Source organism: Brassica oleracea, chromosome C9 (genome assembly GCF_000695525.1).
Source record: "Brassica oleracea var. oleracea cultivar TO1000 chromosome C9, BOL, whole genome shotgun sequence".
Taxonomy (NCBI): domain Eukaryota; kingdom Viridiplantae; phylum Streptophyta; class Magnoliopsida; order Brassicales; family Brassicaceae; genus Brassica; species Brassica oleracea.
The window spans coordinates 9,544,721-9,560,106 of NC_027756.1; the positions used below are offsets into that span (position 1 = coordinate 9,544,721).

Consider the following 15,386-nt stretch of genomic DNA (forward strand, 5'->3'; position numbering starts at 1 on the left):
TACCGACTTCGCCATTAATTGTTGGATACGTGATAAGATTTATGAAAGCGAAAATTTTTCTTGTGGCCACTTTTTTAACAATAAAAAATTATTATACTATTTAAGGTTGAAGTGATTTAGAAATCCAGACCGAATAAAACAACTAACAAAAATTACATTTCTATGAAAACATGAGTTGTCTTGACTAAGGGCCTGACTGGTTCAACCACAGCGGTTGCGGTTGCGGCTGCGGAAGTTTGCGGATGCGGGTGGTTGCGGTTTCTAGCGGTTTTAAGAGATTTATACGACTGGTTCTACGGTTAGAAATTGATGCGTTTGCGGGATACTTATGACTGGTTAACTACCAAACGCAACAGCGGTTAAATAATAAATTAACAATATTTACATTTTATATCATTATAAAATATCAAAAATAATAATATTATAATAAATATAAAATTTATATTTAGAAAGTTATAGTTTAAACTTTTTAAAAATTATAGAAAATATTTTCATTTTAAAGTTTTATAATATTAATTAAAATATAATAGATATATTTTAGTATTTTTATAATTCTAATTTAAATTTTTTATTGAATATTTTTATTTTTGTATTTAAATTGTTTTAGAAAAAAAAAAAAAAATTATCCTCCCGCAACCGCAAACGCTAGCTGGAACCAGCTTTTGAATTTATGAGGTTTAGAGCGATTTGGAGCGGTTTGGAGCGGTTTGAGCGATTGTTGCAAAACGCCAACAACCGCTACCAACCGCAAAAGCTGCGTTTGCGGGTGGTAGCGGGAAAACCAGTCATACCCTAAGTCTTCCGTTGTCCGATTATGCGTTTTTGGTATGTATCCGATTTTGAAGTCTTGAAATATGATTTTAAAATTTTTATCTTATATGTTTCCATAATTTTATCTTATTTTATAGGTATTTTCTTACATGTTTTTCACTTCTTCTACCTAAAATATAAAATTTTGATTTATAATTTTTAAATTTGTATTTTTCTACTTATATTCAAATAAAGCTATAAAGTCAATCTGAATGTATTTATTTTGCCACTAATTTATCTTATAAATTTTATTTTGAATTTTTCATATCTAAAGCTATTTTCAAGTTTTTTAATTGTACAAGTATTTCAGATCTAAAAAATAGATAATATAATAGACTTTTGATGATGTCTCTCTAAAAGATAATGCTATTTAAAGTCTGATAAACCCTAAATTATAAATATACCATTAGAAGACTACGAAAATATGATCTTTAATTTTTGTTTAATGTTTTCTGATAATTTTATCCTATGTTCGAAAATACGTTAAGCGTGAGTCATGCGTCCGTCCATACCTAACGAGTTAATAAGAAATATATTCCTATTAAAATTGAAATACAAAATAATATTTATCTATTTCAAAGTGTATTTTTACAAATTTTCATTCTTTCTAACTAATTCTAACGAGTTCATTTATTATTTTCATTTAAGTGTTTTATTACATCTTTTACATTTATTTTTACTCTTTCAAACTATTTCATTAATTGTATTAAAAATAATAATTCGATGTCATTTATTTTACGTGTTAACTATAATCCAGGTTCTAAAACGCGGTCGCCGAGACTATTTACTCGCCGGATTTGCGTTTGGCGGACGGAACCCGTGGCGATTATGGTCTACTCGGGTAAAAATTCGGCAACGTTAAAAAAGTTTCGAATTATCTTGATTTTTGCCTAAAATCGAATGTCTGATGCTTGATTTATCAACTTTTTTTTAAATCCAATTGAAAATGATCTACAAACGGTTGAAAAAAAAGCAAAACGAATCACAATAGCCATGGATAAAAGTTACAGAGATTATAAATTAGGTGAAAAAAATGAGAAGATAATTACACTTTTGCCCTATTAACAATAAATAAATAAAATAAATCATATATAAAAGGATGCAGTGGTCTTAAACACGTGACTTCTTTAGTTTTTTTTTTTTGTCAACCACGTGACTTCTTTAGTAAATGCTTAAATGAGAACTATTTCATCTAATTTAAATAGGCTATTATATATTTACACAATTATAATATATAATTTGTTTAAAAAACTCTAAAAACTAATCTCCGATTACTCTCCGAGTTTCGTCCGATTTTCTATTAATTCGCTAGGCCCAAACCAACCGCACCCGTTGCGCTAGCGCAATTTCAAACATGGACTATAATAATTTCATGTGTCATTTAAATAAAAATTCTCTATTAGTGAAAATAATTCAAACCAGTTAACAAAATTGTTTTTATGTGATTACATAATCAGTTAGACATGACATTCATGTATATGTTCAGATATAGATCAGTTTTTACAGGTATCAGGTTTTGAATTTTAAAATTAAACTATGTTCGAATATTATAATTTTTTGGCGTGGTTCGAATTGGATTCTTCTAAATCCGGATAAATTTTTAGAAATCTAAAAATATTTAAATAACTTATATATTTAAAGATATCATTAAATAATTTATAAAAATATAAAAACTAACAGCTGCACAGACGTGTGGGTCAAGCTTTAGTCGGAGATTAATTAATGATTATTTAGGGCGTTGTTTTTATTTTTTTACGGACATATGGATAAATACAACATTTTCACCGATGTACCAAATAATCTCGCTTCCTCAGTTGGTGTACGTGTTACAATGCGTCGACACCTCCTAATTTTGTGTGTTTCATATTTATTTCTTTGAGGAAGGTAGAAACGTAATTTTTTTTTTTTGAACTGAAGGTAGAAACGTAATTTTCCTAGTAATTTTATCGTCATCTCCTTTGTTTTGACCTGTGATTTTCTAGATTTCAAAACCGACGGTAACCAAAAAATTTTCACCGATTTCACTGGTTTTTAACCTTTTTTACTTAGTTCTTTCAAACCTCTATTGATTCAATAAAACACACTGACTTTTAACATAAAAGAAAAACAAAGTTTTTTTTTTGGTGAAAATATTAAATTCATACCAAGAAAAACAAAGTTGAGTTAAGTTTTCCAATTTTTTTATAAGGTTAATTCACCACGGCTAACCACCGCTGCATGTTATTTATTTATTTTTTTTTTAAATATAACTTATTTTTGGAAAGCTCATAAAACTGGGTCGTGGGTATCCCTTATATACTATTTCCTCCGTTTCATATTGTAAGTAGTTTTAGAAAAATATTTTTGTTTCAAAATGTAAGTAATCTTCGTATTTCTAAGTAATTTTTATATTTATTAAATACAATAAGTAGTTTTCGCCACAAAAATATTTTGAAAGTTACTTAAAAATACGAAAACTACTTACATTTCTGCATGAGTTACACGGAAGATGTCAATTGAGTTTTCTCCTGTTGCAGTGCTTAATTCTTCAAAAACGAAGATTAAATCAAAGTGCTGCGAATGAGGTAATAATATATAAATGATTTTTGAGGTAGATTCTCTTTTTTGACAAACAAAAAAAGATTGACTATTTAGTATTTACAAATCTGTTTTTTTTTTTCAAATGGATTATTCTGATGAAGACTAAGGGACAAAAGCTGTGACTGCGTTCAAAACATCAGACCCATAAATCGATTTGAAATAAGACTGTGAGTTTTGACACTTTTCTTTCAGCTAAATTTGATAATTTTCAATTTTTAATTTTTCTTCAACAAGAATTTTGGTTTATTATGTGGTTAGAAAGCAAAAGAAAGTCATTTCGGTAATGAACATGATGAAGGTCAATCATTACTAATAGAGGTATTTTAGTTACTTATATGGATTTATGAAAATACAAATTATCACTCTCCTGCATCCTTTGACACTAAGGAACACTAAATACTATCATGCAATCTAATTTATTGATAAAATGTATTTTTATACGTAAAATTTTTAAAGTATTCGTTCTTGGAAAATAGATGTTCCTGTAGGTAGCATTGATCAGTTGCAGATCTTTGATTTAATTTGCAGATCTTTGATTTAAAATGTAAAACATAAAAATAGTTTCTCATATTTAGATGTTAATATAATTCCTGACATATATTCTCATAACTAGAAGCAAATATTTTAAGCTTTGGTTACACTGTTTTTGTCAATATAGTACCAAAAATAAGGCTTGGCGATAATTGATTTAGTACATATAACTCTTAAGTCTTGACTATGTATGTAAATATAACTGAGACTAGGGGCGCGGGTGGTTGATTTAACTTATATTCAACGTAAATTCATAAACCACTGGTTTTCTAAAAATATCTCATGTATATTTTTTTATGTTCTGTAATTTACATATAGGGTAAAATATATTACTTTATAATATAGATGTTTGATAATAATTTTTTTTTATTTGTGCATAATATTATATTAAAAAATTATAATTTGATACAATTGGATGTAATTGTACTATTCATATATTAACATGTTGTTTTTTAAGAACTATTATTAATTTTATGATATTTTGTTTTCTTGAAAATTGAACTCTCGAAATTTTTATATTAACTAAATTAAATAGGGTTTAAAAATTATTTTATATAATATATACTATATATTTCAGTTTGTGTTTTTATTTTCACCATAAAAAAACAACAACTATTATAATTAATTAATTGAAATTGATTTTAAATGCAGTGGCAGTTTCAGTTTTAATAGTATAGATATTTTCTAATAAAATGTACTTGATTTTACTTTACAATATGCATAAAAACTAGCCAATCCGCGCTTTTGCGCGGGCAAACATCTAGTTTAGCTATATAAAGCACTTGTCCCCGCGTTTCTTTACTAATTGTTGTAAACAAATTTTTTTAATAAAACATCCATGTTAAAATTAAAGTATAAAACAATACTTGTCTATTTTTAAATGGTTTCATATACATTCTCATTCTTTATTTTTAACTAATTGTAACCATTTTATTTATTGTCTTTTCTAAATAATTTGATAACATTTATTACAAAATATAAAATAAAACTTACTTATTTTTAATTGTTTTATTACATCTTTTACGTTTTTTTTTCACTCTTCTTAACTATTTTATTAATTATGTTTTCCATAATAATTCTACAACATTTATTTTACATGTTAACCGTAGTAATTCGACATTTTTGAAAGAAATTTTCCATTTTTGACAAGAATTCAAAGCGTTTACAAAATAAAATTGGTTTATTTTTTTACAAAATCAGCTAAGCATGAATATTCGGGTACGAATTGTTTCTTTTAACTATCAATTTTTTTTGGATTTTAAATTATGCTCCATTCGGGTATTATAAAATTTTGTATGGGTTTCGAGTCAGGTCTTTCCGGATATGGATGGATTTGATTCTCAGGTATAAAAACCAAAATCCGCTTAGATCAAGCTCTAGTGATCTATCTATACTAATATGTGAGAAGTGAATTTACTAATTTGTCAGACTTTCCATAATTTTAAGTTTGGTCATATTTTATGCTCAATTATTAATATTAAAAAATAATTTTATTGATTTATCTGATAATTTATTATTATTTTGAGAATAATTAAAAAAATTCTAATGATAATATCGTAGTTAAATTCATATTATATTTACTTTAGTAATATTAAAATATTATATATATGCTTATATTATATTTGGTTTAGTAATATTAAACCGACTCTAATTTAATATATATCAGATAAGATAGAATGAATCATTTATTTTTAAGATAAATTTCTTAGGACAATTAAAATCACTTATTGTAATAATTTCTGAAAATATTTGGCAGAGAATTCAAAAATATTTATACTATTATTAACGAATTAATTTTTTCTATCTCATGTTTAAAGTTAGAGCGTTTAAAGTCTTTAGTTACTCTTAATAAATAATTAGATTATATTTTTTAATATATAATCACTCATAAATAAAAAAAAATGAGTTTTATTAATTTGATAATCATCATTATTTAAAATATTATATATTATGTTATCAAAAAATATTTTACATCATAATATTTTAAAACTAACTATAAATCCATGTATATAGTTTTATGTATATATGAATGTTTTCAAGTTTATTATACGTGATAAAAGATATTTTATTAAAATGAAAAAAAAATTTATCGTATATAAAATTTAATATTTAATTAATTATTAAATATTTCAAAAACATGAAAATAAATTATTTTTTATAGTTTTGAATTGACACTATATCTATTTCAAAAAAAAAATTAAAAATTATTTAAACTGCAAGTGCGGGCAAAATCCTAGTTGATTATAATTCATAATGCAGATTTGATAGTGATGTGAACTGCACCCACATCAACAACCAAATAACCAATCACTCTTAATATGTATTCAATATGTATAATATTTACTACATACAAAACTTAGATCATCTCCAATGGCTTACTCTATTTTTTACTTTAAAATAGAGTAACTCTATAATCGAGTTTGAGTTTGCTCCAATGGTACTCTATTTTAGAGTAGAAAATAGAGTGATGAATAAAAAAAAAACAAGTTACTATATATTTGGAGTAAACCTATTTTTCACTATTGTCTCAAACCTACGTCACACACGTATATTCCTAGGTCACACACACACGTAATTGTGTCACACAATTAATAAGAACTCAACTCTTCTTAATCTCTCAATGCCTTAGAAAATCACTCAAAACTAAAGCTCAAAACTCATAAGTTATGCAACATACTTTGCATCTCCTTATATATAACTCAAACTTTCTTAAACTCATTAGGAATCAAAAATAGATATTTTCCTATTCTATAACTCAATAGAATTAGGTAACTTGCACAATAAGTTATTTCAAGCTTATCTCAACATTCTCCCTCTTAAGCTTGAAATCTCTTTTCTTCAAATCTTCTATGCGAATGAAGTCTCTCATTTCTCGAAACTTGATTCTTCCCAACGCCTTGGTTAGAATGTCCACCTTTTGCTCAGTTCCAGGTACATGCTCAACTTCTATCAACTCCCTCTCAACACACTCACCAATTCTAATGGTGACCTTCTTGCATGGAGCTCTGATGATCTCACTTAGTAACTCTTTCAGCCACAATGCTTGTCTTGCAGCTTCAGTCCTTGCCATAAACCCATCATCTTGATCAGTGTTGTAGCTACTGTCGCTGTAGCCGATTAGTCTTGGTCTCTTTGATGTAACACGACGAAACGTTAGACCGAGACTAGATGTTTCTTTCAGGTATCGAAGTCATACTTTCAACGCAGCACAGCATGTACCCACTAAGGACTCTAACACAATACGCTAAATCTGGTCGTGTGTGTAGTAAGTAACGTAGACAACCAACGTTTCTTGTAAACTCAGTAGCTTCAATCTCTCGTTCATCTTCAGGTTTTGAGATCTTCAAATTCGCCTCCATTGGAATATAAGTTGCGTTACATGCTTTCATCTTTATGTCACACGGGATTTCGTCTGCTCCTTGAATCACCTCTATGCCAAGGTAATACGTTAGCTCACCTAGATCTAACATCTCGAACTTCTTAGGCATCTCCTTGAGAACCTGATCAACTTTCACATTCCATGCTCTGGGTGTCTGATGTAACACATACAATGTCTTGTGTAACACACAAACTCGATTTTCTTCTTCTTTCTTCTCAGAACCAGTCGATCTATCTACAAGCTCCCATATCTTGTTTCTTGTGATAGAGTTCAACTCGGCTGCCATAGCTTCAACCCAATTTTCTTCACAAAATATATTGAGCTCATCTGAGGCAAACTCTCCTTCTCTATTGGTGTGAAATCTTTTGACCCAATATAATGCATCACGATTATCTGCTGGCATTGGTGGTGCGTTTCGTCTACACAAATATCCAAGCAACAATCCCAATGGCTTTGATGTTCGAACTATGGCTTTTGTCGGGAATGAATGTATGATCTGCTTCCCTGCGAGACATGCGTCACACATGTCTTCTTTGTGTGTTACACACTCCATTATAAAGTAAAAAATAGAGTACCATTGAAGCATTTTTACTCTAAACTCTATTTTATAGTTCTAATTTGCGACTCAATCTAGTTGTCTCTCTTGTTAGTCTACCTGCCTGAATCAATATTTTATATATTTTTTTCTGATTGTTTTTCCTTTTTTGTGGGTTGATTTTCTGATATAAATAGGACTTGCCATATTCTATTACAATCACCAAATCTAAAGAAAGAAAAAGAGAACAGAAATGGCAAGCTCCGAGTCTCTCTTGCCGGTCACTTCCCAACACGATCCATTATCCGAGTCAAGTTCAAACTCAATCCCAGAGACCCGCCGGGGAAAACCCATTCATCTTGTCGTCTATTCAGGTTTTCTGTTGATCGCTTTATACATTACTCTCATCGTCACACATACCAGACCCGTCCGTACAAAAGGTGCTAATGATGAAAAGACGGCGGCGTCACGTGCTCGTTTGGCCGGTGTATCCGAAAAGAGCAACGACCATATTTGGAAAATTTCCGATGATCGGGAAGGAGAAGCGTTTGCATGGAACAATACTATGTTATCGTGGCAACGAACGGCGTTTCATTTTCAGCCTGAGAAGAATTGGATGAACGGTATTAACTTATCAACAAAACAAAATACTATTTTATTAATCATAAAAATAAATGGATTTTTAAATGAACTTCTTTATGTGTATCTAAAATAGTTTAAAAAGTGTGTCCACTTTTTCCCAACCAACATCAAAGAATGTTCATATTCCTCATCATCTTTTCTATAGATTTTGAATCTCATAACTATATATATGTTTAGACCACAAGTTAAGAGACAGATTTATGAAATTTCAAATTTCAAATTCCGAGAATTTTTGATCCGGAATCATACAATTTCATTTTAATTTTAGTTAAATAGAAGATTATAATTTCATTTCTTATTAAATTTATTGTTTTGCGTTTCTTTTTTTCATGTGAATGGCAAATTTTTGGCTTCTCGGTCTGCAGATCCTGATGGTAAGCTCTAGATCCTACATTGTAGTCTTCTATTTTTGTGTTTTAAGAAGTTTACATTCTTTTTTCCTTTGACCTAGTTTTCGTTTACATAAAAATGGAAAACATATTATAGAAATGGATAAATCTAAACTCCAAAAAATATTGGTAATATATGATAACAACGCACGTCGTTTGCAGAGCACAATTGATAGCATCATTATTACAAGAATATATCACTAAAAAATATTTTTTTTAATAAACTTCTTTTGAAGTCTAAATAAATAAAATTGAAAGAGGAAGAAAAGAATAGTTAAACAATGGCGAAAGACTCTTAAATTACATGTTTCTTTGAATGGTACAATTACATTTTAAATACTAAATTTTAGTAAAATTAAATTGCTGTACAATATTAATATAATAATTTTTCAAATTAATTTGAATAACTTATTAAGGTGATCCGTCTGAAGGTCGTAGATATATTTACATATATATATATATATATATATATATATATATTTATTTATATTGTGAGAGACAATTACTAATTGACACCCAAAAAGGTATAAGTACAAAAACAAAATCTGAAAGAAATTCTTGAAAACCAATAATGTCCCTTTGTTTTTATTTGTTTTGTATACACCACGTGAGTAGACCTGGAAATATGAATCTTTATCCGCGGGGCCCGGCCCGTTTGATCCGCGCGGAGTAGATGCGGGTCGAACAATTTGGAAAAATCGATTCGTGGGTGCGGGTGCGGGTTATGAGCATTTTATGCGAGGCAGGTGCGGGTTGGTGGATTTTGAAACGTGGATATCCGCCAACCCGCAATTTTTTTTGTTTTTTAATTTTTTTAAAAAAATATATATTTTTTCTTTTGTAAAAATGTATATTTTTTAAAGAAAATACGAGAATTTTAAAAAATAATAATCAAAATATTTTAAAATATTTAAATTTTTAATTATAAATATATTATTTATGTTATATTTTACAAAAATTAAATTAAATAAATATTTTTTAAAATAAAAATATAACCCGCGAGTCCCGCGGGTTACCCGCAAATTAAGCGGAGTGGTGCGGGTACAAATTTATTTGTTCGCGGGTTGTGCGGATTGGATTTTTTGACACAAAAAAAATTTGTAACCCGCGGGTTAGTGGGTCAGCGGGGCGGGTTTGACCCGCAACCCAGCCCCTACACGTGAGTCATGTGCAAATTTTACAAATCATTACTTACCATTTGTGGGTTTGAGAGTCAATCTGATTTAACTATTTCTACCAACCCGACTGGCAAAATGAGTTTTTAATTCTTCAACTAATTGAAATCAGCACTTTTAATACCCAACTTTAGGTTGGGCAGATTTATTCCTAAAGTAATGTTTAATTTCGCAAAATTAGACTAAAAAAGATTAAACGATGCAATACTAAACGGAGACGTTAAATCTAAAAAGCCAGAAGCATTATCATCAAACTCTATAGTTGCTTCTTCTTCTTCATTCCTTATCTCTTCTTCAACCAATTTTTTTTGTCTTTTATGGATTTATTATCTCTTCTTCTTCAAGCACATTCCTTGTTTCTTCTTCGTTCCTTATCAGTTTATCACTTTTAGTTGTTTCTTATTCAGCCAAGATAATTAGTCTTCTTCAAGAGTGTTCATCATTCCTCTTTTCAACAACATTGCTTCTTTCTTCTTTTTTAGAAACAGTCCTAGAGCCAAATTAATGAAAAAGATTGTAACAAATATTAACCAGACACTACACAACTAAAGTAATGAAGAAGATTGAATTTACCTTTTATTCTCTGTTGATTTTGGAACTTCAGGTTCGACACAATTCAAAGGTGTTCTTCGAATTGGAAGCTTGTTTCGTCTTCCCTCACGCGTTCCCGTGAAATTTTTCACCATCTCATTACCAAAATTTGTCTTTTTCTTTAAAAGTCTTTCTAGCAATTGAAGAGAATTTAGGGTTATGAGTTTTCAAGGCAAAAGACAATTGGATTAACGTTTTAGAATTAACATTTCTGTCATTAATTTATGTTTAATTTTTTGTAGTCTAATTTTGCGCAATTAAACATTACGTCAGGAATAAATCTGCGCAACCTAAAGTTGAGTATTAAAAGTGCTAATTTCAAATAGATGAGGAATTAAAAACCCATTTTCCCCAACCCGACTGCAATTTTTTTTCTGAGAGAGAATGGACCCAACTGTATTTGCAGCGTCGTACATTACATTTGTGATTTATTGAGTAAAACGTGGTTTACTTACAAATCTTACTAATAGTCTTAAAAAATCCTGTCCCAAAATAAAAACTATTAAACAACAAAAAATTAATTTTAAAAATTAATAAAAATAAATATTTGAAAAAGAAACATATTTATCAAAAAATAAAAAATTATTTATCATCAAACTAAATCTAAACTCTAAACCCTAAAGATATATTTGCCTTCTTTGTTAAAAAAAAGATATATTTGTCTTTATACAAATTCATGAATATTATTTTATGATTTCTATCCTTATGTGTTATTTTGGAAAAAAATAGTTCTTATATTATTTGAAAGTAGTTTTCTTACATATTACTAATGTTGAGACGCTATATATATATTTTATATATTGTTATTATATAATGTTGATTTATAGATCTTAATGAATGAAAGGTTTAGATCTTGTTTTATTACGTGGTTTATTATTGGTTTTCCCATACACGAATCAATTTTGACCCACGATGATTGCATAATTGACAAACGAAATGTTAAAACAACTGTCCAGGTCCATTGTTCTATAAGGGATGGTATCACTTCTTCTATCAATACAACCCAAATGCAGCCGTGTGGGGTGACATTGTTTGGGGACACGCAGTGTCTAAAGATCTTATCCATTGGCTTCACCTCCCGTTTGCAATGGTTCCTGACCAATGGTACGACGCTAACGGTGTTTGGACCGGTTCGGCTACTTTCCTCGATGATGGTTCTATTGTCATGCTCTACACTGGATCCACCGACAAATTCGTACAAGTATTACTTTTTAAAACCATTTCTCTGTTAAATAAGTATTTGATTCATAATGCTTTTGATATGATATCAACAACTCTTTTGATATACTGGTGACATATTTATATAAAACGTAATTAATTCTTTATAAATCGTTTAATATAAGATTTTATCGGACCAATTAACGATAATAATATTAGCTATTATTATGTTTTTAGGTTCAAAACCTTGCCTATCCTGAGGACCCCAATGATCCACTTTTGTTGAAATGGACCAAGTTCTCTGGCAACCCGGTTCTCGAACCGCCTCCAGGTATCGGTGATAAGGACTTCCGTGACCCAACAACTGCGTGGAAGACATCAGACGGAAAATGGCGGATCACTATCGGCTCCAAAATCAATAGAACCGGAATATCCCTTGTTTATGACACAGTCGATTTCAAAACCTACGAGAAACACGATATCTTGTTGCACCACGTCCCAAACACTGGAATGTGGGAGTGCGTTGACTTTTATCCGGTGTCAAAGACTAAGCACCACGGTCTTGACACTTCAGTTAATGGACCGGATGTTAGGCATATAGTGAAAGCTAGCATGGACGATACAAGAATTGACCATTTTGCCATTGGGACGTACTATGATTCTAATGGAACATGGGTCCCGGATAATCCCTCAATTGATGTCGGGATTAGTACCGGTTTGAGATACGATTACGGTAAATTTTATGCATCCAAGACGTTTTATGATCAACATAAAGGACGAAGAATCTTATGGGGTTGGATCGGTGAATCTGACAGCGAAGCAGCGGATGTACAGAAGGGCTGGTCTTCTGTTCAGGTACGATTTCTAAGCTAACGTGGTATGAAAGTTAGGGTTGAGATATTAGTTACTTGCGGTCTAAGTAAGGTTTTAAATTTGATTTACTCATGATCAGGCGATCCCGAGAACTGTGGTTTTGGACAAGAAGACAAGGAAGAACTTAATTCAATGGCCAGTTAAGGAAATCGAATCTCTGAGATTAAGAAGCAAGAAATTCCACAAGAAGATTGGACCAGGGACTGTGGTTCCTGTGGATGTAGGCCCAGCGGATCAGATAGACATAGAGGCTGAGTTCAAGCTGACGAACGACGATCTCGAAGTAATCTTTGGAGATGACTCTGTTGAGGACGCGCGACAATGATTTCAGCTGCGAAACCAGCGGTGGAGCCACCTTACGTGGGGCTTTAGGACCTTTCGGATTCTCGATTCTTGCTGACCAAAGCTTGTCGGAACAAACTCTGGTCTACTTTTATGTGACTAAGGGAAAAGATTCAAAACTCAAGACATTCTTCTGTACTGACACCTCAAAGTAAGTAATTCTCATTTGACAAATTCATTAACCAGTCAACAAATTTCCTTTTAACCATATATTAATCAAGATATATTTTAATTAATAGGTCGACCATGGCGAATGATGTTGTGAAACCGGTATACGGAAGCTTCGTTCCGGTCCTAAAAGGAGAGAAACTGACCATGAGAATCTTGGTAATATCCTATACATTTACACATATTAATAATTCATTAGCATTCTAACAATAATTTCATTGGAAAAAATATTTCTTATTATACGTGACTAATTTTAAATTCTGTGTAGGTGGATCATTCGATAGTAGAGGGATTTGGACAAGGAGGACGAACATGTATTACCTCGAGAGTATATCCAACAAAAGCCATATATGGAGCTACAAAGCTATTCTTGTTCAATAATGCCATTGATGCGACCGTCACAGCGTCTTTCAAGGTCTGGCAAATGAACAGTGCTTTTATTCATCCTTATTCTTCTGTGGACGATCTCGTTGTTCCTTCTAGCACCTGATGATTATTATATACAAACAATAAGAGGGTTTTATCCTCTCTTAAATAAGGGTCTCATTTGATTGGTCATCTGTGTGATTGATTCATCATGTGAGGAGGAGAAGAATAATAAAATTATTTTCTCATGTTTAAAAGAAAATAAAACTTCATTCAATGATGATTGGTCCAATTTTTGAAAGTGAAAAAGAAAATTCAAATATAGATGAAGTAAGATATTAATTGAAGGAAAAGTAATTTTCTTAGAAAAGGAGAACAAAAATCAACTGCTAAAGTTATATGTGAAATTCCTAATCCCAAAATTAATAGACTCGGTGGCTTTGGGATGCGCTATTTTTCTCTCTATATTTTCTTCTAAAATAAAGCAATTTTATTTTTTAAAAAATATATAAAAAATAATAATATTATATTGAAAATGGTCTTAAATAGATTAGTTACATGAATGAGACAAACGAGTAATGCAAATTATTCACCTATCTGTACGCAACATCTAAATCTTTTGAAATCATAAGGTGGCATAATGAAAATTAATAGAAAGTTTTCATAATTAAAATATATTTGATTATCAATACTTTTTTTATTATATGTATAAAATAATTCTTATTATATGTATAAAATATATACAAAACAGATAAGAACTTCTGATAATGATATCATTTGGCACATAATAATTCATACAAAAGTTTACAAATGATGCTCAACCATTAAGCAATATTAAGCTTACAAAAAAAAAGATAAGATCCACGAACAAAACAAATAAATAGTTAAAAAAAATAAGAAGAAAGTAATAATTTAATTCTAACCCATGTTCTAATAGATATGAGATCTTGCTAAAAATTTACTATAATATACTCCCTCCGTTTCATAATAGATGATGTTTTAGAAGATTTTTGTTGTTTCAAAATAGATGATGTTTTGATACTTTTACGTTATTTTTAATTTTATTGAAAACCGTGTAACCAATTAGATGTTGTAGTTATTTCTGTAATTGGTTGAATGATTTTAAAATTATATTTTTAAAACTACTTTTTTAGAGAAAAGTAATTTTCTTAATCTTTGTGCACTAAGGAATAACATCATCTATTGTGAAACGGAAGGAGTAATTCCCATACTTTTATATTATTTATATATTTTGACATGCCGTCAAAAAAGATAAATATTGGTATAACTTCATTAATTGCCTTGAATAACAACAACAACAAAAACTCCCACTTCCAAATTAGTCGTTCGCACGTCCTTCCCAGCTTCGCTCGCGTTCCTCGTGTTCTTTTTTATATTGAAGTAAATAATCTGAGACAACATGGCTTTATTTTTGCATCCACCCACTTAGACATGTAGTCTACTGCAACCAAGATTACTTATTTAATTTCCAAAAGAAGATATATGGGAAATAACCCATGAAATCAATTCCCACGTAGAAAACCTCAATTTCCATAACACTACAAGAAAACAGGGAATTCTGACGGCCGAAATCGTCAGAAATTCGTCGGAATAGACCGATTTCGACGAATTTCTGACGAACCTGTCCGTCGGTATCGTTTTGTCGGAAAAAAAAATTCGTCGAAATTTCGTCAGAACTTCCGACGACTTTCTGACGAATACCGAGAAACGTCATTCTGGCGAACTTCCGACGATATTACGATGCGGACACACGAGACCAGAGTTCATCAAAAAAACTTTTTACCGACGGAGAACGTTCCTCGGACAATTCCGACGTAGTGGATTCT

General features: G+C 30.3%; 1 protein-coding gene and 1 pseudogene across 1 annotated transcript; one reads left to right on the plus strand and one right to left on the minus strand.

The window, feature by feature from the left end:
- Positions 1-6,706: 6,706 nt before the first annotated feature.
- LOC106314272 lies at positions 6,707-7,586 on the minus strand. The gene is made up of 2 exons (XM_013752173.1): positions 7,158-7,586; positions 6,707-7,051 (listed from the first exon to the last, which is right to left on the minus strand). Exons 1-2 carry the CDS (start codon positions 7,584-7,586, stop codon positions 6,707-6,709), a joined length of 774 nt encoding a protein of 257 aa, XP_013607627.1.
- A 488-nt stretch (positions 7,587-8,074) lies between these two features.
- Positions 8,075-13,758, plus strand: LOC106316507 (annotated as a pseudogene).
- The last annotated feature ends 1,628 nt before the right edge of the window (positions 13,759-15,386 follow it).

Excerpts from the sequence above, each read along its gene's own strand:
- LOC106314272 (XM_013752173.1), bottom strand. The coding sequence starts at position 7,586 with ATGGCAGCCGAGTTGAACTCTATCACAAGAAACAAGATATGGGAGCTT. Across the intron at positions 7,052-7,157 it reads GACCAGATTTAGCGTATTGT|AGACCAAGACTAATCGGCTA; the intron begins GTTAGAGTCCTT and ends GTTACATCAAAG.